The sequence below is a fragment of the Vulpes vulpes genome, chromosome 7, assembly GCF_048418805.1.
Source record: "Vulpes vulpes isolate BD-2025 chromosome 7, VulVul3, whole genome shotgun sequence".
In the NCBI taxonomy this organism is placed as follows: domain Eukaryota; kingdom Metazoa; phylum Chordata; class Mammalia; order Carnivora; family Canidae; genus Vulpes; species Vulpes vulpes.
In genome coordinates, this window is record NC_132786.1 from 29,033,047 (window position 1) to 29,056,051 (window position 23,005).

The following is a 23,005-nucleotide window of genomic DNA, read 5'->3' on the forward strand; positions in this document are numbered from 1 at the left end:
ATGAGCCTGTAAGAATGTTTCCCCTGTTTCACAAATGAGGAAATGGTGGTTCAGGGAGGATATGTAACTTTACACTCAAAAATCTTCTTGGCAAGCAACCAAACGTGGATTTGAAGTAATGTCTTTTTTCCTCTAAAGAACCCTGCATAGGTTTTGGGATCTTTGAGTCAGAAGCTATTTTGGCATTATCAGAAATGGAATGGAGTGAAGAATGTTCCTCTTGGCCATGAAGCCTCAGGTTTCTCTGGCTTTTCAGGCTGTGTTCCTGAAATCTGTTCTTGAGAAGCAGAAAGCAACAGAGGGGAAGGCTTCCCGTTGCATCTAAAGATCCTAAAAAAGGCCATTCCTTGCACCTTGAGAAACATTTTGGGGCCTGCTGTTTCCCTTCAGTCTCCCCTCCTTCCATCTGGGTCCTGATCTTTGTATACCCTTCTCTCCCTGCATTTTGCTGCCTCCTTCCTTTATGTTGCATATTCTCAGGCAAGTCCTACTGAAGCCCTTTGTATGTACCTTCTCATGCCTACTAATAGTAATATTTTTCTCCATGCTAGCAAAAACATTTGGAACCTATTGGATTTAAACCCATTTCCCTTCACTCTAATCCTATTCATTCTTAAAATTTTTAACTGTCCTAGAACCTCCCTGAAGGGTTCCTTATAATCCCCTTGTTTTCTCAAATCCTATATTGCTTTTTAGTAGCCAGATTACACTTGCTGCCCCTGCCTTAGCTATTTGTGTGCATGTTTCTCTTCTCACTCAATAGCTCATAAAGATTTGGAAGATGGGAGTTGTGTCCTTTGTTATCCCTGTGCCTCACACATAGTAGATGCACAGTAATCATTATTGAATAAACAAAAGCTCTCCTCCTTTATATTCCTTTAATTTATTATACTTAGCTACACCTCTGAGTCTTATACTGTCACTGCTACCAGATGTAAATAGATTTATTGCTGTATAGAGACCTGGGACAGCAAATGAGAATCTGATCAAACTCCTGTTTTAATACTGATTCCAACTTCCCTCTGGGCATCTTTAGTAAAATACAGGTAACACTGTCCTCTGTGAATACTGCAGAGTGATAGGTTATTCAGATCTTCAGTGTTTGCTTTGGAATGTGCCATTGTGGGGAGCACTGTGGAAGTTTGCATTCAGATCAGTTTCAAATCCAGGAAATCAAACTCCTCCCCTTCCCTGCTCTTCTCTCCCTCCTTAAAATGCCCCAGGGCCTCAGATGTAGTGCAGCAAGCATGTCCTCAGGTTGGGGGTAACCACACATTGGCTTTCATGAGCTGGTGGGACTGACCAGTTAGTAACTGATTAACCACCCTGCTCTGTCTCTGCTCTAGTTGCTGATTCAGGACCATGGACAAGGCTAAAGCCAGGTAGTCGGATTTTCCTTGTTCTTACCAGCTCATCTGTACACTTTTGAAGACAAGAGAAGCTGAGAATTCTATTCTAAGCAAGGCAGAGCAGGCAACAAATGGCAGCCCTCTTTCTGGGGAATTCCACTCTTTGAATCATAAATCAGGCTCTCTAGTTGTCTAAAGTGACCTACACAGAGAGTTCTCTTTTCTTGGAGAAAAGACCTTATGCACAAACCCGGCTGACACTTGCCTACTAATTGCTTCCCACTGGAATTTAACTTATTCAGGTTTTCTATTTGGGCCTTGCAGATTTCAGAGGGGTCTTTATTGCCATTTTACCGCATATGGGCCTGTTCCAATCAATATTCTTATATAAAACAGTGGAAAAAGCCATGATATTCTCCTTCCTTTGAATTTTTTTTTTTAGTATACACATTTTTATATTCTGCCTTTAAAGCTATTTCTGCTGCACAGCTGTTTTACCGAGACTCAGACTCCTACGGGCCCCACTCGGTCCGACACGTACCTTGAATATCCTTTCACAGTGTTTGATTTCTGCAGTCGGTTGTATAATGAGGAAGGAGTGTGCAGTGAGTTTGGAGATTCCTATTAACCAGGTCACCCATGAATCTATTTTTGTGCACTTCTTTATTAGAAATAGCAGGGAACATGATGATATTTAAACACAACTACTTATAGAAGCTTGGCTTAAAAAAATACACCTTAGTAAGTTTTCTTTTCCCATTTGACATTTCAAAATGTTGTACTACATTTTGCCATCATCAAAACCCCTCTTTTCCATTTGCATTCTGGGATGTGAATAGAAACCATTACACATGTCAATGGTTATTTTGGATGCTCATTTGGATTTGTGATCCTCTGCTTGATTAGGCCATATCTGAAATGTTCATTCTGTTCTTGGCATGGCCTTTGAAGATGGGCCATAAAGAAATAGACACAGACCAAGATGATAATTCAGGAAAGAGGTAGAGAATAGATGGAAGGGAGCTATTCTTCAAGCATTTGAGAGAGGATATCTCATGAAAAAGGAGAGCAGAATTTTTCTGTGTTGCACCCAAAGACAGAATCAATGAGTGAAGTAACAGTGGAACAGATTTTGATTCAACCTGAAGAATACCTAACTACTAGAGTTGCCAGACTCTTTGTAACAGGTTGCCATGTTAGGTAGTGAGTCTTCAGGCATTGTAGGTGCTCCAGGCTGACTGAACTTTCTGCCAGGAATGAGCCTTCCAGAAATAACAGATCCACTTCAGCTATGAAAGTCAGTGGTCCTTACTATCTGCCATTACTGTTGGTACTCAGGGCATTGAAATACCAGAGCTACCATTGTCTCTTAGGAGCAAAAATCGTGAATCATTTTGAATCTTGAAAATCAAATGCTCTGAATGGGCCATTACAACCAAGGACAAAGATTGAAAGTGAATTTGTAGTTGTTGAAGAAGGCAGCTTTTTATTTCAGGCAGATACTTTTTTTTTGTAGACCAGCTCTTTAAATGGTTTTAAAAATCACTTAAAATGCACCACTGTCCTTTATTTTGTTGTATTGGTCAAGACTTGGCCATAATTAGGATATTATTAAGAATGTCATGATGATCCTTTTCAAATGAAGAGTTTTAGAGCTTATATAGTACCATCTCATATTTCTCCTTTTGATTTTCACCACAATTCTCTAAAAAGGCATGGCTAATATTTTATCTTAATTTGTGTAGGAGGAAACTACCTAGAGGGTTTAGTGACTCATCTAACATCACACGGCTGGCAAATAGCATGAGACCTGAGATGGATTTGGAATGTGGAAATTGGAATCATGCAAACCAGGCCGCATACATGGCCATGCCAATAATTGACAGTGTGACTTCAAACAGTCTCACATATGAAATGAGGGTGTGGGAGCAGGATGAACTCCAAGCTTCCCACCACATCCCTGTTGTCTGAAATTCATTGCCTCTCCATATGTATGCTGTCTGGCGGAATCCTTAGTTTTTACCTGGCTGGTAGGAGGTAAAATGAGAGTTTGTGGATTGGAGGAAAGCATTCTGATGCTCTGGTGTGTGTTTCTACAGTGGCAACATTATGGTTCAGATGCTATGAAACACCTTTGTGATAGATCACTTTCACCAGCTTGAGACTCTTGGCTGCATTTTGGTTCAGGTTTTGGAATTTGATGATATGTTTATTTACCTTTGTGGGCGTAATTGCAGTGTAGAATGATGGAGGTGGCTTTTATGAATATCAGTAACCCTAAATGTGGAAAAGTCAGCATGAATGATGAACAGGCTTCTCACTTTACAAGGTATATGCTTGCAAGAAAAGTTATAGTTGAACTGATTTTATTTTTTAATTCTGTAAGTATAGTTACTGAGCTCAAAACTAAATTTTATATTGCTTATAAGTTTCTGGACAAAGCTAACTTGTTTCCATGTATTATAAAAGCAACATATGTTTATTTTAGAAAATAAAACAATAAACACAATTATGTAAGTCATTACCTTAAAATCTTTGAAAAGTAACTGCTATTAATACTCTTAAAACTCTATGCACTATACAAATTTAATACATATAAACAAATTTAGTATAATACTGTATGTACTGATTTGTAAACCCTTGTGTTGTTAATGGTAAAGTTTTTCCTATTTCTTTAAATGTTCTTTTAAAGAAGAGTTTGATTTGTGTTTGGATTTAGGAGGTGTGTTGTATTCTAGTTTGTGGATGTATCAAGATTCATTCAGTCTTTTTCTTACATTGCGTATATTGAATGCTTAAAATATTTTGTTAATATAAATCATGTATGAAAGCGTCCTCTCACATAAATCCTTAGCAGTGCATTACAGATATAAATCTGATTTGTCAAAAAGAGAAAACTAAAGGTGCACTTCTGTTTTGTAGGGTATGGGCACTTATGGAAAAATCATAAAGTCTATACTTGCTGTGGTTAACTGACATGGTATCACCTAAGGTGATAGGGAGGTCTCCCCCACTGCTAGCATCATGGGGTCTGTTACCCTGCTCCTGGCTTTTTCATGCAGTTAATGTCCTGCATAAACATCAAAGCAGTGGACTCATTTTTCTTTTCTGTTGATTCTCCTTTAGCCTGATGAAGTCCTCCGATATCGATCAGGATTTATTTACAGACAGTTACTGCAAGGTGTGCAGTGCACAACTGATATCCGAATCTCAGCGCGTGGCTCATTACGAGGTAAGGACGGCTTTCCCACTCGATGTTTCAGTGGAAGAAAGAGGAATGTGGACTTGAGGACAGCTCCTTTTCTCGAGGTCTCGAGGAAGGTTTCCAGGGCCAGAGGCCTGGAGCCTTTACGGTGTGAGAACAGGCTGGGGCAAATGTTCAGGTGCAGGATTGGAGTTGAGGCTTCCGGACATCAGTCTCCGGCTCTGGCTACTTCCTAGATTCTGTTTTTTTTTTTTTTTTTTTTTTTGTACTTCAGCCACTGGAGACTCAGTGGGCTTTCTCTGCTTGTTAAATCTGTCATTGCTCATCCCCTGAAGTTCCTTTCAGGGACAACAGGGCAGGATGCATTAGTGGCAGCTTCTCTTTTCTTCTGTGACCCTGGATATAAGCTCAAGAGGCCTTTTGTGAATCACTGTTCAGAGAGATGTGGCAACATCAGTGAATCAGCACCAAGTTCCTTCTACATGATGGCTGCTGGCCTAAATGTGTTTATCAGCATAAAGACTTCCCCCATAAAGTTAAAACAAAGTTTAAAATCTGAATATTCATAAGGGACATAATTCAGTGGCTCTGGCTCTTTAGGATGGGCACACAAATAAATGGCTGCCTTTCCATCTTCTTTTGAGAACAGAGAATGAGAGACGTGAGGTTGCCAATGTCTGTTGGGGGGGTGGGGGTAGGAGGACAAGGTGCTGCGCATGGACACAATGGGAAGCTGGGGGAGCCCCAGTAGCTGAGTGATGCCCAGGGCATATTCGCTTTTGTAGAGAACATATACCAGTGGGAACATGAGTTTTCAAGTGTAATAACTTGTGAGTAATTTTAGATTGGAGGGCTTAGCCAGCAATTTTCTTTTTGTCTGACAAGTCTGACAAATGCCAGTTGTCACTGTCACTCACCAGACATCTCTGAGCCTGCAGTTCCTCTGTGCACAATGAAGGAAACAATATTAACATGTACACGTACACGCCCAGAAACACAATAAACTGACCCTGTGTGCTTCTCAGGATTTTGTGGTGACCAAATGAGACCTCTTAATATAGTATTTGTGAAAATGCTTTGGAAGTGATAAAGTGTGGCGTAACATACAAAATTATATTGCTTTTCACTATTAACTCCATTGCAGCAATATTCTGATGAAGGCAAATAAAACTTGCTCTTCTGAGAGAACTTTTAGAAATCAGAATCTGTGAAAAAAGTTAGCATATTTTTTTTTGTCAGTAGGCACTCAAATATTAGAAGTAAATGTGAACTTAAAAGAATTATCTAAAATGGAAGATAACCATCTTTTGAAGTTAAGAACTTTCTAATTTCTGTGTATATTGCTTTGTAAACACACATGGTTTTATTAATATGATTTCCCCAGTGAAGAAGAATTAGGGAATATGTTCCTGCTCTCACATTCCATAGCTTCCTATTAGCCCTTTATGTTCTCCCTTTATTAGATTTTTTTGTTCGTTTGTAATCATCTTACTAGATTCTTGAGGACAGAAAGAGAGCTTTATTCATTTGATCTTCCATAATTCCTGGAAAAGTGCCTGCACTTCACAGATGTGCATTTAGCATTTGTTTACAAAAATATCCTGATGGCACAGTCCAGCACTGCTTTATTGTTACCTGAGCTAGAAAAGGAATGTCAGAAAATTGAAAACAATTTATTAAAAAAAAGAAAAAGCTCTTAGCTGCTCAATTAAGAATTTAGTTATTTGAACTCAAGTTTTCCTGTTACTACTCTGTATCCTTGCTGTGGCATAATTAAATTGTTTAGAGAATGTGTTATTATTTGTTGCATGTAACATAGATGGGATAGGGAAAAGAAAGCAATTACAATAGATCTGCAATTAACAGTGTTACACATCATCAAAACAACATTAAATGCATTGCCATTAAGCATGGATGGGGGCTCTGAATGATGTTTCACTCCCTTCTTCCAGGCAGAGGTGGGGCACTTCTTTCCCAGACAAACAACACGTGTGCTCTTTCTGTAAAGCAGCTGGGGATGTGAACAGGGCTCACATCTCATGAGATCTCTAGTCTTCTAGCTTCTGTCGGGAGGCTTCTTCAGGTACTTCTTCATCTCTAACAAGAGGACTTCCATCAGATGATTTTGAAGGCCATTGGAGAACTGATAACCTGATCCTTTTCATTTGCCCCCTCCTTCCACATACACTCTCTGTGCTGAAATTGCATGAAGAGTGGGTCTCTAGGAGTCTGAAATCCCATTCAATTCATTGAAAATATTGTCACACTGAGTCTCAATGCTCTATCACTGATGTATTGCTTTAACTTGATTTTACTCAACTAGAAAATATTCCCAGCTTCCCTACGGGACAAATCAAAAAGAATCCGCTGTGTCCTTTTTGCATGTCCAGCACTATTAGTGTTAGTTATTGCAGGGGATTCTGAAGCTGTGTGAGAAGTAGTCTCTGTCCTCAAGAAGCTCATAAACTTTGCTGGGAGGAAGAGCCATAGGTAGTTCAGTGTGGTATAAATACATGTGTGATCCTGAGAACGTGATCTGTAGAGTCCTACCTGCCCTTAAGGAGGTACTCACCTGATGTGATCTCACAAGTGTTGATTCTTCTGTCCATTTGACTTTCTGACATATGCTGCATCATGCTGTTAACTTTTTAGATATTTTCATATTCCAAATTCTAAAGAGTGTGTCACCACTCAGAGTTATTATGGTCAAGAAAGATTTGTTGGGATTGTCATGAATTATCTAGTCCTTGATAGATGGGTTACATTTTAGGGCTGTTGGAATGAGAAGTCTTAGAATCTCCAAGGAGGGCTTCAAGGAGCATCGGGGAGGCAGGGTTGGCTGGAGGGAGGATTTATGTTCAGGAAACGAGGTGCACAGTAGTATGTTAGGGGTGTTTTGAGGGCAGAATGTAAAGGAAAGGGGACTTTGTACTCTTGTGTGGCTCTTAAGCATTTGGGAACTTAACAGTATAATCAAGCATTTCTGAGTAGCAGTCCCTTGGTGGTGGTCAAGCTGCATTGTTGGGAAAAGAACAGCGTTCGTATGACTTTTGCTTTGAGTCTAGTATGCCAGTCTTTTGAAGTAAAAAAGAGAAACAGAACAGATGGATTAATGCTTAATAGCTGCATGCTCCATTTAAAAGGCTGAACCTTTGTATAGGAGGACAGAAAAACCTAATATATGTCTAATGGACCAAGCCCTTCAGGTTATATTTTTTAAAATCTCTTTCTGCATATGAAATCCTAAAGTGGAAAAAATGGGGAATATAAAGGCATTATTATTTTTCTTACTTGCTAAGCATTAATAACATGTTAATGTTTTGGTGGAAAATACAATTAGATGTTGTCTCTGCTCACCGAGTCAATCGAACAAGTAGGTATAGACAGAGGGGAAGAGAAAGCTTTCACATGTGCCTTTCAACATGCCTGAATATATAGAGGTTAGAAATAGTTTCCCAGTGAGTCCATTTGAGTAGTTTGTCATAGTTTTAAGTGGCTAAAGAATCATTTTCTGCAAAAAGAGAGAATTTCTTACATGAGTGAAGGAGTGGTTTTCTGGCATGTAGGAAAAAGAAGATTTGTATAGAAACCAAAAGGACAGAAATTTTTCTTTTTTAGGTAAATCTAAAGAAAAAATATGAATGAGTGATCTAGGAGGAAAGAGAGAACTCTTGTCAGGCGGGCCCAGTGAAGTCAGCATAAATGTGCCAGTCCCAGCTACTTACCCCTTCCTGGGAATGCTAATATCTCTTGTGTTGCTGTGCAATTAATTGTTCATTGCAAAATCAGTGGCTCAAGTGTTCTGGCACCTTCAAACAAGATTGTAAGCTTCCTGAGGGTAGGCAAGAGTCGTGCACTAAGTTTCTTCATTTATTTCTATAGCACCTACCCTAGAATTCAGTCCATGGTTGTTGTTCTTGTGGGTTGTAGGTTGATGAAGAGGCTGAGGTTGGGGGCTGGAGGAGGGATGCAATGGGTCAAGTTTAGTGGAAGCACTGATGGCTGGGCAGGAGAGGTATTGGTATAACTTGGGAGTCAGGGAGCTGGCCTCAAGGTGTAGGTGATGGTTTTGTAGTTATAGGAAAGATGGTTCTCTACACTGATGAAAAACTCTTCAAACATTTCTGAATCTTGAGGTAATGTCAGTCCTGACAAATGAACCCCATTAAGCCACTCATAGGTGGTGGAGTCCAGGATTGTTCCCTAGTCAGGGAAGCAGCAGGCTCATAGGGCCTATAGAGGCTTGCTGAAACTGATTTTTCCTGTTTCTCTTGTTTTGATTGTCTTCCAACAGAACTTTGGCCTTCCCTAGCTTCTGTTTAATCCAGGGGAATAGCCAAAGGACAATCTTCTGGTCTCTATAAGTCTGGTAGTAGATGGGATGTAAGTGCTTTGGGGCTACACACAACAAGGTGATAACTGAGGTTCCTAATATGTGCTGATTAAAGCAGCTTGATTTTCTGTATTACCATTGCCTTTAATGACTTCTTTGTTCATCTCTCGCACCTTCTTGACTTTGCTTTTCCCTTTTCTTTTTTCTAATTGTCTGAATATGCATGCAGGCTGGACAACTCCTCTCCCATGTCTGAGAGTCATTGGTCAGTATCATGTTCTGTTTCTGCAGCCCATGGGTTCTCAGCGCACTGGAGTTGTGTCAGGGTGCACTGGGTCAGCAGCCATCCTGGGCATTGCAGGTAATATGCTCCTGGAGATGTGAATGCTAACTGGGGGAGGACAATAAAAGATCTTTATGGCAGGGTTCCTGTGGAGGTGCTTCTCTGCACTGTACATTGAGAATCATTCTTTGAGTCTTTCCAAATCTCTTAAAGTCATGACATGCTTAATTTCTCCCAGATGCTGTTAATACAATTATTGGCTCATTTGCCGAGGCTAAAGCCATTCTTCTTACCCTTTGTGATGTCAGAGGACTTCAACCTATTCCCCAATGCCTAATAGTCTTTACCTCTGTTTCTTGATCATTTCATTGAAGATTCTTGAGCTTCTATAAAGTTTCTACGTATTCTTATATTTTTCTGTTGTTTTATTCCAGCAAGTCCAGTCATTTTATCTTTTACCGATTATTACTAGTCAAAATAGTTCACTGGAACACCAAATAAATGGTTAATAGAGAGGCCTAATGAAACAAGCAACAATAGGCTGAAGAATACACTCAGCTCTGGGCAACTTACAGGTTGGCTAAGAACCATTGTCAGATGGTTTGTGCTTAATGTACATTGATTAAGGGTAGGTAGAGTATGCTCTGCAGCATGAGTACTCATTTGCTGAGAAGATATGACATCGCTTAGGGGATTTTAGGAACCAGGCTGCATTCCACTGCCTAGAACTCAATCAGATGGTCCCTGGTCTCCTGTAGCTGCAGGGGAGGTTGGAAAAAATAGTTTATATGTGCAGGAAAATGAAATGGTTCAACAAACACATAGGATCATCTCTGCCACAGTCTACCCTGCAGGTCACCAAAAGTCTATTCCTTTTTTTCTTTTAGCACATAGAGTACACGTCCCTCCTCCACAGAAACATGCTCAAGCCCTACCCAGTTACTTTGTCCAGCTCAAATTTCAGGGTCTCTAGGAAGGGAGTGGGTCTCTCCATGAGATGTGGATGTGATTCTTCTTGGTCCCACAGCTTGTGAGCAACACAGAAATGTTAACCTCTCCTCCTTTAGAGTGGTGATGACAGTGGTAATATTTCTTATTCAGAAAAAGGAGGAAAAGAAGACAGAGAGTAATCACTGGCATATAGCGAAGTTGGCATCCTACAGGGCAGGCATTAGGAAGTTCCTCTTTTCAGGGAGCAGGGGAAGTTGCCCGAATAGATTCTCATCTTCCTCTGTGAGAGGGACTTTCTCGTTCATTTTTCTTAATGAGACCTGGTTCTGCCCTCCACAATTCTTCCCTGTCCATCATCCTTGCCACATCTGAAGTGGGTCTTGGGTCCTACACTTTCCTTGGGGACTGCCAGCATTCATAGCCCACTTTCTTCCAGATTTAAGGCATACAGAATACTCAAACCTTTTCCAATTCAAAGTAATAATTGCTTTTGTAATACAATTCTCTCAGTAATATAGAAGGCTTCTGATTTACTTTTTTTTCAGAAAGCTTCATGTGTTGTCACCATACAGTTCTTTACTAGACACAATTTCAAGGCTGCTTGTTTATTTTATTGCTTCCTCATCTCTGTGTCTCTCTCTATTTTTTAGTTTAATGGCAGCCATATTCAGATTATCTAAAAATAGGTGGAAAGATCACATCCTTAATCCATTTTTTGCTAAAATCCTTAGTCACAATGCACAACTGAGAAGTCTCACTGGGTCTTCAGCATACAATGTCTTTTACTGTGATATCTTTCATTTTTAGTTACTGGAAGCAATTAGCAAATGACTTTTCTAACTAAGTCCCAGATTTCTGGAATGACTCTCCTTTTTTATTTCTATCTGCTAATGTGCCAGTTACACATTCCAGTTCTTAGGGTTTTTTGATTCTTTTGCAAAAGCCTGACCAACAATCAATAGTAGACAATTAGTAGCAAACAACAAATATCAAGTGTTATATTTTTCCATCTTCTTTTGGTTCTTTTAGAACTATAACCATCTCCTAGCACAGAATCATCTAGTTCCCCTAGAATGGTAAGCTCAATAGGCAGGTGACCTACCTCCCATGGTGTTGTAGTCAATAGTTTTGCCAGTGCTTTATCACTATATATCCTGGACATGTTGCTTTGTCCCCTCTCCCACTCCCTGCCACTTATCACCCATCTAATCTAAGTCACTGTCAAATATTTACATTTTCTATTATAGGAGAACCTCAATTTCTATGTTGGACAAGTAGGCTAAATGTAGTAATAAACAAAGAAGTAAAAATTATTTATTACTCACATTATAGCCCATTGTGGGTTTCCAGAGGGGGATTTTGTGCTGCATAATCATTTAAGACTCAAGCTAATAGAGGTTCCACCATCTTTGCTCCTGATAGTGCCCTGATGATCAAGATCCAGCTGGCACCTAGGGCACTGATGGGCAATGTGGGTGATTTGTGCAGGACATTTTGGGGGGCCAGGCCCAGAAGAGGCATTATGTCCACACACATTCCACGAGCCAGAACTCAATTGTGTCTTCTGACTGTATGAGAGGCTGGGAAATGGGGTTAGCTATGTGCCCAGGAAGAAAATGGAACCAGTTCGGTGAGCACATAGCATTGTGTCTGTGCACTATGTGTGTGTGGCAGAGACTACAGGGCATGTGGTGATTAGGGCCTGTTTGGGGGATATTGGCAATGAAGTGGAGGTGGAGAAGACATAGAAAGAGAGGACTACCCGTGCATCCCAAAGGGAGTGTGCTTGACAAAGAAACATGAACAATTCTGGAAATCAAGTGTCTGGGGGCCTCTATGAAGATGATGTCTATTCATTACAGTGCTCTATAGGAAACAGAAGCAAACACATTGTTTGTCTAAAAGACAAGGGAATAATATGCTATCAAATTAGAATTTTCTCTCTAATTCCTCTGACTTAATTGGTCAACACAGAGATTTTCCAGTTGGAATTTGGGGCCTGTGTACTGAGTGGCATGTCTGACATGAAGGATTTCTTCTCCGCTCCACCTTTTTGGGCTTAGGCAACTAGTTCCCCAGGCCTTGAGCTCTGTGGCCTTCAGGCATCACTTCAGGCTGCACTTCCCACACTCTGGTGGTCTGGGAGCAACCCCCGGCAGGGATCAAAGTGTGTGCCGAAGGTGAGGACACATATATGGTATCACAGCATCTTTTGGATGTTTGAGAGAGATTTCCATGTGCTCTCCCTTGTAAGAAAGGTCATTCCTCTGCTGAGAGGCTACGTTATTATTGGCACTTGACTCTGATCTTGTTTCCTGATTTGCTTTCGCCACCAAATTCATGGCCATGTCCAGCAACTAGACAAAGTTCTATGCAGGATTTTATTATACTCACTTTTACCTCTGGATACTATCATTTTCTTTTCCCTGTTTTATTTTAAACCTGTATCTCTCAATTATTTATTTTGTCACTTGCATTAGATGTAGATATAACTTGATCTGTTATAGTCTTTGGTGAAAATAGTAGGGTATAAGTATATAAATATTTAATCTTTTTATTTTAGCATTTTGTTCCTTTTTGGCAGCGGCAGTAAATTCACGTGATTCAAAATTCAAGAAGCGTGAAAGTGCGTGTAATGTGAAAAGTCTCCCACCTATTCCTCAGCTCCCTAGTTATTCTCAGATGAAAAGAATGTGACCAATTTCCTTTGAAATTTTCTGTGCATATAGATGCAACTTAATTTTTCCTTTGAAATATTTTCTGAAAATGACAACATGCTAGATCCTCCATTTTTTATTTGTTTTAATTGTGGCATAGATCTCCTTATATAAATGATCATAATTCATAAAGAAATATTTACTGAATTAACTGACTGATAACTCCTTGGTAGCACTGATAAAAACCAGTAGAAAAAAAAAGACTTTCTCACTGAACACTCATTGAGTGAGGCACGTGTCTGTTGATTTTCTGATCCCAGCCTGTGCTGGTTGGTTATTAACAGTGACAATTTTTCTTTCAGCTTTCCATTCCCAGCATTCACTTGAAAACATATGAATTCCTAACCTCCTCATCACTAAGCCATCTGGGTTTGTTGATTTTTTTTTTTCTTAAGATATTAGCAGACAGAAGATTCTTAAAGGCTAATGACCTAAGTAAGTAGGCTTGAGTGTTGATCTAAGCCATGTGTCTTTTCTACATTTCTTCTGATGATGGGAGAAGGTGTTGGGGACAGCATGCTTTCCTCCTTCTCTGTGATTTGATAATTTAATTAGTTTCTTTAGGCGTTTTCTAAGAGGAGTTAATTTGGGGTAGAATTTTTCTAGTTTTGATTTACATCCTTTTTTCTGAGAATCCTGTAAAGGACATGAGTGCACCTTATTGGGAAGTACACATGCCACTCTCCTGTGCCTACTGCTCCTGTCTTCTTGCTCAATCCTTCAGGTATCCTTGATCTCTGGGAGGCCACCATTATGCCAGCTGCCAAAAAGGCTCCTATGTCCACTCTACTGATTCAGATATGGAAACAGCCCTTCCTTCACCTTAAAGAACCTGCAGGCAGTTTGAGAGTTTTTAGATTTTACTAAGAAAATAGGAAAAACGGAACAAAACTCTTTTCTATCTGCTACCAATCTTCCTCCTCTAGGCTTCTAGAGGACCGGTTCTGGCCTCACAGTTGCAAACTTCACCTCTGACCTGAAAAGTTGCCCTACTTTCCGATCCAAGAAATCCTAGTAATTTCTTGTTTTCATTAATTCTTTATAGCTAATCACTTATTGCAGATAAGTTCTGGAAACTAAGCTTCTCCAGGTTTTGCCTGAACAGTGCCTCTTTATCTCATTCCCCAGTGTTCTATGGCCCTAAAGCCAGCCCCTGTGTTTAACCTAGGAGTCCATTGGGATGCTGTCATTTGCTTGAGAGCCCCAGAGTGATGTCTTCATCTTTTTCACTTCATGAAAAAGTTCATGCTCCCTTTTGACTCACCTGCTAAACTCTGTTTTCTGTCCATGGAATAAATTCACTCTCAGCTTATCCTCAAAGCAGGCAAAGTAGGGCTGAGTTATTAAAAGAACTTCTGGTCTACTCAAGGTCAGAAGGCCTGTGTTTTAAGTACAGACTTAACAAAGTAACTTAACCCTTCTAGATTTTAGCTCCTTCTTCTGTAACATGAGAAGATTCAGTCTTCTTTCGTTTTATTTCCACTCCTCATGCCCATCCCCACAGGTAATTATTTTATTAGGTTTGACATGTTCTTTTATTTGTATATGTTCTTTAAAATATGTATTGCAGTGTGGGCATGTATACTTTAATTTTTATTTCCGATTAGCTTAGATTTACAGAAAAATCGCAAATACAGAGTATTTCTATATACCCTGACCCAGTTTCCCCCATTATTAACATCTTGCATTACTATGGCACATTTGTAATGGCTACTGAACCAATATTGATACATTCTTCTTCTTATTATTTAACACACATTGTAAAGTGTGAAATCCATACTTTATTTAGATTTCCCTAGGTTTTTTACCAAATGTCCCTTTTCTGTTCCAGGATCCCATCCAGGACTACACATTACATTTAGCTACCATGTTTCCTTAGGCTCTCGTAGGCTGACAGGGTCTCAGCTTTTCCTTGTTCTTGATGGCCTCAATAATTTTGAGGACTACTGGTCAGATATTTAGTTGAATGACACCCAGTGGAGATTTTTTGATGTTTTCCTCATAACCAGTCTGGGGTTCTACGTTCTTGGTGAGGAAAATCTCAGAGGTAAAGCACCATTCTTATTCCATCATATTAAAGGTATATCATCAATATGACTTATCACTCTGAATGTTCACCGTGATCTTCTAGCTCAAGGTAGTGTTTGTCAAGTTAATCCACTGTAAATTTACTCTTTTTCTCCCTTTCTATAGTGTGCTTTTTGGAAGGAAGTCATTATGCATAGCATAGGCATGTATTTTTAATGTATACAAATGACATTGTGATGTGAATCTCATCCTTATCTTGCTATTTCAGTAAGCAATGTATTTCTAGGACCATTCATGTTCCTACACGATGTCAAATGTCTTGCTCCTAACTGCTTGCTGTACAACATTCCATTTATCATATTTTGTTTTCCCATTCCTTCAGGGATTAGATTGCTTCTGGTGCCCCGCTCACCCAAGCAATGCTGTGACAAACATCCTTAGACAAGTTTCCTGAAGAACCTGTGTGGGAATTTATATGAGATGGATATATAGGCAAGAGTAGACCTTGTGCATCAGAAGTCATATTATTACTTATCTAAGCCTTGCTTAGTAGCGAATTGGTACATCAGGGGTCCCATATTCACGTTTCTGCCTTTTTTTTTTCTTTCAGCTGTTCAGCTTTCTCATTTTTTTCTTAATCTGCTTGATATTTGATATCTTGTTATTTTAAATGGTCTTTCTCTAATTATTATGAAGTCTGAACAACTTTGTATATTTATTAGTCTTTGTTTTCCTTTTTCTGTGATTTCTATTTATATCTTGTGTCAGTTTTTCTATTAGTATTCTAGTATTTTTCTGTTTGATTTCTTCATATATCCCTTGTTGGATTTAGGCATTGTAAATATCTTCTGTTCAGTCATCTCTTTTAAAAGTATTCATGACGCCCTTTGTTAATTTTGTTTGGTAATCTTGTCAATTTTTATGTGATAAATTCAACAGACTTTTTGCCTTATACTTTAAGAAGTTTTTTTCATTGATAAAAACATGAAATATACCAGCTTCTATTAATTTGACACTTCTATTGTTTGTATTCATTTCTTTAACTCTATTTGGAGCCTACAATTATGTATTGTATGAGGTAGGAATCCACAGTGATTTTCCTGTGTCTAGTTCACCCGTTTTCCTACCACCACCTACATCTCTTTCTTTCTCATAATTTGTGGTGGCACCTTTATCATATGTTAATTTTCTTCAGGTACTTGACCCTAAATCAGACCTTTTTATACTGTTCTATAGTTCTATTTGTTTTTATCTGGGCCAGCCCATGCTGTACTTAATTTCCATCCCTTAGAATTATGTTGTAATATCTGAGAGTGACAAGTCATATCTCTTTCCTCTTCTGTTGCAGAGGTGACTTAGCTATTTATGCAGTGTGTAATTTTGTTGTTCATGTAAATGCTTGAGCAAATTCACAAATTCAGTTGAAATTTGTATTGGAATTCCATCAGATGTAAGAATTAACTTGAAGATAATGGGTATCTTTATAGTATTGGGTCATTGTAGCAGGAATATCTATGCACTTACTCCATTGAAGCCAATTTCTATATTAAAATTTCAGAAAAATGTAATATATAACACATGAACACGCGTATAATTGTTGTGGGATTTAGTTCTTAATAATATATGTATTCTTATCTTTTGCTAAGGTTTAATTATTGCTTTTCAACTAAACTGCAGTCATTTTGAAGGCGAGGGCCATGATTTTAATTTCTTCCACTGTATTTGAACCTAGTGGGGCATAATGAATACCAGGATTTGTTTTTGTTTTTATTTTTGTTTTGTTTTATTTTATACATTGTTGCCTCTTTTCCTGCCTCACTCCTGGTTTGCTTGCCCCTTCCATCTGCCTCCCCTGGGTCAAAATGCCTAATGTGGCTGTGTAACAGTAGCTCACACCTACCTCCATTTATTGAGTAAGGCTAAGCACTTTTTTTTGCAGTGTGGTGCATTTCCTCTGGGGATGAGCAATGTAACTTAAAACTCTGCTGTGTCAATAAGTCAAGGTGAGTTTTCAGCTTTATACAACTGCATTCCCAGCCATTAGAAAGATGTTAACATTTATTGCCAAGCTGTCTCTTAAATATCCTGTAATAAAAAGCCAAAATATGCTATCTTTTTTTTCCAATTTCACCCTTAAGCTGCATTTTCATTACTACATTTTCTTTGTAAAGTGCTATCACATTCTTTATTGAAATTTTTACTGTTTCAGGTGATCCCATAATAGTCTCCTTTGATCTGAAGGGAAAGAAAAGTTTTATTTTCTTAAAAGAAAGTATCATAGGGATCCTCTTTATTTTGCTAGTGACATGACTAACCCCTACCCTTTTGGCTATTATTGCCGTGTGACTGCTTTTCAACCTATATAATTAAGATAATCCAGAGACATGATTTGACCTGTACCCTATCCAAATGCATGTAGTAATAAGCTATATGATAATGAGGTTTTCCTGGTTTAAAAGTCATTTTAATCTGATTGTGTCACTGTGCAAGGAATTAATCAAGTCAGTTTGCTTTGGGACTGTGTGTAGTGAGAAAACAAGACCACATTTGAAAGAAATAATTAAAAGTCTGATGCTGAATAGGTTGAGACCTCTAAAAGAAGCATGAGATCCCTCAGCTCTAGTACTTGAAGAACGCAAATGTCTTTGGAATGGCTTGGCATGCCTGAGATAAGACACTGGTGGTGATATTTATGGATTAATCAATATTCTGATTCAATTGAAGAGGAAACAAAGTTTTGAAGTTAATCTGATGTCATTGGGTCTTTATGGCATTTAGAATTTTTTATGAAATGTTTTCTGTTTACAGGAGTAAGAAACAATGTTTACTATACAAGCACCTTAAAGACCAAAGTGTGTATTTGCTCAGAAAAGCAATCTTATAGTTAATATAATAATGTGGCAGAGATGCACATTCCCTTTTTAATAAAAAATAAAGAATGGTGCTGGGTTGTAAGGTCCAGGGCAATCCCTTTAATTTTTTGAAAGAGATGGAGCACCTGTGTAAAACTTGTTCGCCTCCCTTCAGCATGCTCAGCCTTTTAGGGCTGACTCTGGAACTCAGAAAGGTCTCATCCTGCCCTCTGGGAATGCTCATGTGGGAAACTGCAAATCTCTGCAGCTTGTTTTTGTGACAATGGTGTACAGAAGAACACCCTGGTTAATGTGCTTATATTTAGGTCAGCCAAGTAGTACAGGATTCTGAGAGGTGGGTGACTTGCAGCTATTTCTGAACATTTTCTTCCGAGTTAGGAGCATGATGATGAACACCCCTGATGTTTGCCTGCATTTATTCTCCCAACATATTTTTGAACATCTACACTCTGTAAATGTACCATAATAGATTCCATTTGCTTCCTCTATGGGGATCCCTAGATGAAAAAGACAAAGATATTGCACTTATTTTGGATAGGGAGTTAAGGCAGGAGCAGAAATGACAGCCATACAAATGAGAAAGGGGTAGGCAGCCTGAAAGAAGCATAGGTATGTGTTATTCATCACAGAGATTTACGATGACTTGGTTAGAAAGAAAATGCAATTTGACTTATTCTTCTCTATTTAATGAAATGTGAAAAAAATAAAAAGAGCTGCCTGTGTCTTGTCTGTAGACTAGATAATGTATTATTATATATTTAATAATTAAAAAGGGGAAATGTGATTGCTTCACATACAGAACAAAGCCCTGATTATGGCAGCACAGCTCTAAAAATTATGGCTGCTCAAGGTCACACTTCAGGAAATCTTGCTTTTTTTTTTTTTTTTTTTTTTTTTACTTGGACATTTGTCCTGTGTGTAATCATAAGGAAGTACTTATCCATGTCTTCAGGAAATAGTCATTTGTAATGCTCTGAGTTAAAGGGAGGGAAGGAGGAAGGAAGGAAGGAAAGGGAAACAAAGCAAAATGCTTACAGTGATGCTTGATGTTTGGTTCCTAGAATTTTAGGAGTTTGTAGCTCTGAGAACTGTATATATGTAAGATAATTGGAATGGGATTTCTCAAACTGGGCACATAGATGTAATCTTGAGATTCTGCATATTCTTTTGGACTTTTTTTTTCTTTTCTTTTCTTTTTCTTTTTTTTTAGAATGGGGAGATTATGGAGAGACAATCTTAAGCAGGCTCCACTCCCAGCACGGAGCCCAACACAGGGTTCGATTTCATGACCCTGAGATCATGACCTGAGCTGAAATCAAGATTCAGACACTTAACTGATTGAGCCATCTGGCCAGTTTTAAGTCCAGGTGCCCCTAGACTTAAAAACTTTGTATTTTTATTTCATTTTATTTTTCAGAAGATTTTACTTATTTATTCATGAGAGACACACACAGAGAGAGAGAGAGGCAGAGACACAGGCAGAGGGAGAAGCAGGCTCCATGCAGGGAGACCAATGCAGGACTCAATCCCAGCACCCTGGGATCACAACCTGAGCTTAAGGCAGACGCTTAACCACTGAGCCACCAAGGCATCCCTACTTAAAAACTTTTTAATGATAATTTTTAATGTGTATATTTGACCATCTGGATGTAAAGATGAAACATTCTTCTTTTCTGTGATAACAATTAAAACACATTTTAATAAGATTTTAGATTAAAAAGTTATCGTTTCTCAGGCAGGAGTCATTGGATCCTTGAGAATTTCTTCTTTTGCTTATAGTTGAGAAACATTGGCTTAAACCGTATTGCATATTGGAATTCACTATTTGATTACTTCTTTGTGGAGCTCAATTTTTAAAAAAGATTTTATTTCTTTACTCATGAGAGACACACAGAGAGAGGCAGAGACACAGGCAGAGGGAGAAGCAGGCTCCCTGTGGGGAGCCTGATGCAGTACTCCATCCGATCCGAGGACCCCGGGATCACGACCTGAGCCAAAGGCAGGCGCGCAACCTCTGAGCCACCCAGGTGTCCCAAGGAGCTCAATATTTTTAAATGGCTTTTGTGCCAATGATTTCCAAAGCTGGTCAAGCAATGATTTATATTATTAAAATGATCATTGAATTGATTTATTAATTTTCTAGGTGTGTCAGTGATGTTTTAAAATTTTTTTATACTGAAAAATTTGTGACTGGCTGCCTTTCTTTTGTGTATTCAAACTGAAAGCCATTTAGGAGAGCTCTGAGAGCTCTCAGGAGAAACCTCTAGTGGTGAAAGGGACAAATCTGTACATTTGGAATAAAGAAAAAACTGTTTCCCTTTTTGTTTGATTCTTTTTCTCTCTGTTCATGTATATTAGGGATGTCCTATATATCTGTCTCTGTCCATATATTAGAGAGAGAGAGAGAGAGAGAGAGAGAAGCAGAGTTCTTTATTCTCTATGTATTCATCATGTATTATCTATCTATCTGAGAGATGGACATAGGCAGATACAAGAGAGAAGCTAGTGTAGACGCTCAGGGACCAGTTGCTGGGAACAGTCAGCCCAGGAGGCTTTGGTCTGGGGAAAAGAAAACAAACCCTGTGAATGGTAGGATGTGTTCTGCAACCGGAGTGGGAAAGGAAGCAGAGGGTGGAGGAAGGTGAATGGCCTATAATTTAACCACTGTTTTGTTCGCTGGTGAAATACTGTGTTGGCCCAGGATGGAGCCCTGGGAAGTGAAGTTGAGAAATAGCCGCCACAGCAGTAAAGGTGAGAGAAGATTCATCTCCGCCGAGGGCTGCTTTGGGAAAGCAAGTGCACATTATCTTCTTTATCGATGAAGATTTCCTGTGTCAGAGCCCACTGAAGTTGGAGATGATTGGGACTGTGAGGAGCACCAACAGGGACCTCCGTGGCTCTAAAATAAGGTAGATTTATGCAGCATACGGAAACTCAAGGCAGCTCTTCAAGGTAGAATCAGTCAGGGGGTAGAGATGTTTATTGGGTTCTAAATGTTCTTTTCTGCTTTTCAGAACATCTTTTTTCATCTGGCTTGCAAGCAGGGTTTGAAAAATAAGATGTCCTGCCCACTGCGGCTTGTCATACATTAACAGCCTGGTGTTAGGACCTTGGAACACAGCCACACAGGTTGGCAAGAACATATCCCACTGTGGGGTTTCATAAATATTTGCAAGGGGAGGAGGAAGAGAACACCAGAAAGTTCTTCCTGAGGAGTGGTGGCAGACATTAACTTGCAGATCAGGTCTCTGGGAACAACTGCCCTGGCTCACGCTTGGATTTAAAGTTCTTTGAAGACTTGCCCAGACTGAGAGGAGGCAGAGGATGAGCAAGGAACTGATCCCTTGGCCCGTAGTAGAGGCTATTTGGTGTATACTGTGTGCTCTTGCAGCCCTCCTGTGAAACCAGGGTGGCAGTCAAGGCCCTAGAGGGGACAAAAGGCTTGGTCAGGATAATGCCTCTTCCTGGATGGGTAGCACCCTTGAGGCCCTCGTCTGTTTCCCACCTAGCTCACCCATGGGGGGCTTTGGCCTGGACTTAGGGTCTTGCCTCACATCCAATACTTCTAGTTCTAGCGCATTTACCAACGAACCAATCTCAATATAGAGGATGTTGCAGGTGAGGAGTGTGTGACTGGCCAGCTGATTCCCTGCATGGTATGCTCCCCACTCCAGAACTTATTTATGGCAGCAGTTTCACTGACCGAGCACCAGCCCTGTGCCAGTTATCATAGGCAAAATCTCATCTTATTCTCTCAACAACTCTGATGATCTGTAGGTATGGTTTTGTACTTGCCCTTTGAGGAAATTTCAGTTTAAAGAAGTTATGTGATTTGCCTAGCTGCAATGCCTATTGCTATTTAGGAAACTTCCCGAATACTACCTTGCCTGGCCCTGTCAGACCCCCTTTTTCTTTATCTGAGGACAGGTGATGATGCAGTTGAATCTAGCTGTGTCCCCTTCAATTCAGCAACCATGTACTGTCCTATCCGTAGGTGCGGGGCCCTGAGCCTAAGGCTGAGGAATATGGGATGAATGGTGCTATGTCTCGGTCATTGCTTGGGTCCCCTGGATGGCTGGGATGAGTGTGCACACAATTGGCCCCGGTGTTAGGCCAGAGCCACACTGATGCCTGGGCAGCAGCTGGCTCTGTGTTTCGGGGATGCGGGCTGCAGGGTTTGGGGGATTGTCAGGCTGGATGCACGGAGGAGGGCTGAGCGGGGTTCTGAAGAAGGAGGAAGGTTTCAGCAGTGAGACGGGGAAAGGAGACTCCAGGCCAGTGGTAGCACAAAAGCTCTGGAGGCAGGCCACAGGGGCATGGCACACATGTTGATTCTGCTGGAGCACAGAGAGAAGCATGAGCCCATCGGGCCCCAGTGTCTGCTCCCCACCAGCCCCCCGGCCACATAAGTGGAGGTCGAGGGACCTGGGCAACTCCAGAGGAGACAGACTGTGGGGTGGAAGGTCTTGCACTGAAGCTAATCCTGCCTGGGTGTTGGTCGGCTCTCCATTTGGCCTAGAACTTCACGTAGCTTCCCTGCCACCCAGAAGGAAGAGAGGAAACAGAGTGACTTTGGCCAAAGGCGCAGAGAATCCCAGCTTGGATCTCATGAAGAGGCAAAAGGAAAGGCTGTGAAAACCGCTACTGGCTCGTGGAACCTGCACTCACCCTGGTGTCTGGGGGCTGTGGGGGCGGCCCGAGGGAAGCAGATCCCATTCTCATTAGCGCACTGAAGGCAGAACTGTAGGTCTGCACTTTCAAAAGTTTGTTTTGTTTTGTTTTTTAAATACCACCGAGACAATGATCAAGGGTTGTGGTGAGCAGACAACTGTGAATTGTTTTGCAAACTGCTGACTTAAGCACTCATCCTTTGTCTTCCTTTCTCCCTCCTGTGCTACGCTGCACGAAAAGAAACATCCCCAGATGGAACACCAATTTCTTGTTTCCGTTTTCAGTGCCCACCGGGCTAACTGGTGCAGGGCCCACTTCTCTGAAGGGAACGGTGGGGAGGATTGAGGCTGGCGTGACCTTCGGGCAGGACGGCAGTTTTCTCAACAGCACTGCCTCCTGGAGCCTCCACCAGGGGCGCCCCTCCCCGGCGATGCACACCTGCTCAGACCCGCTTCCAGGGCAGGTTAAACAGGGCCTAAGACTTGGGATTTCCGTGTAGCTGCTCCCACCCCGAAAGCCAGACAGAGGGGAGAGAATGAGGTTGTTCTGACCCACGGGAGTCACAGCATAAACCTCCCCATCTCCTCACCTGCCC

General features: G+C 40.4%; 1 protein-coding gene across 2 annotated transcripts in view; it reads left to right on the forward strand.

The window, feature by feature from the left end:
• The window catches only part of ZMAT4 (zinc finger matrin-type 4), a 335,088-nt gene that overhangs the window by 61,939 nt on the left and 250,144 nt on the right, over window positions 1-23,005 (forward strand). For both annotated transcript variants that reach the window (XM_025993639.2, XM_025993641.2), the window contains exon 2: window positions 4,476-4,581. In XM_025993639.2, the coding sequence (XP_025849424.1) occupies window positions 4,480-4,581 (102 nt within the window). In that variant the 5' untranslated portion in view covers window positions 4,476-4,479. The remainder of the gene's footprint in view (window positions 1-4,475; window positions 4,582-23,005) is intronic.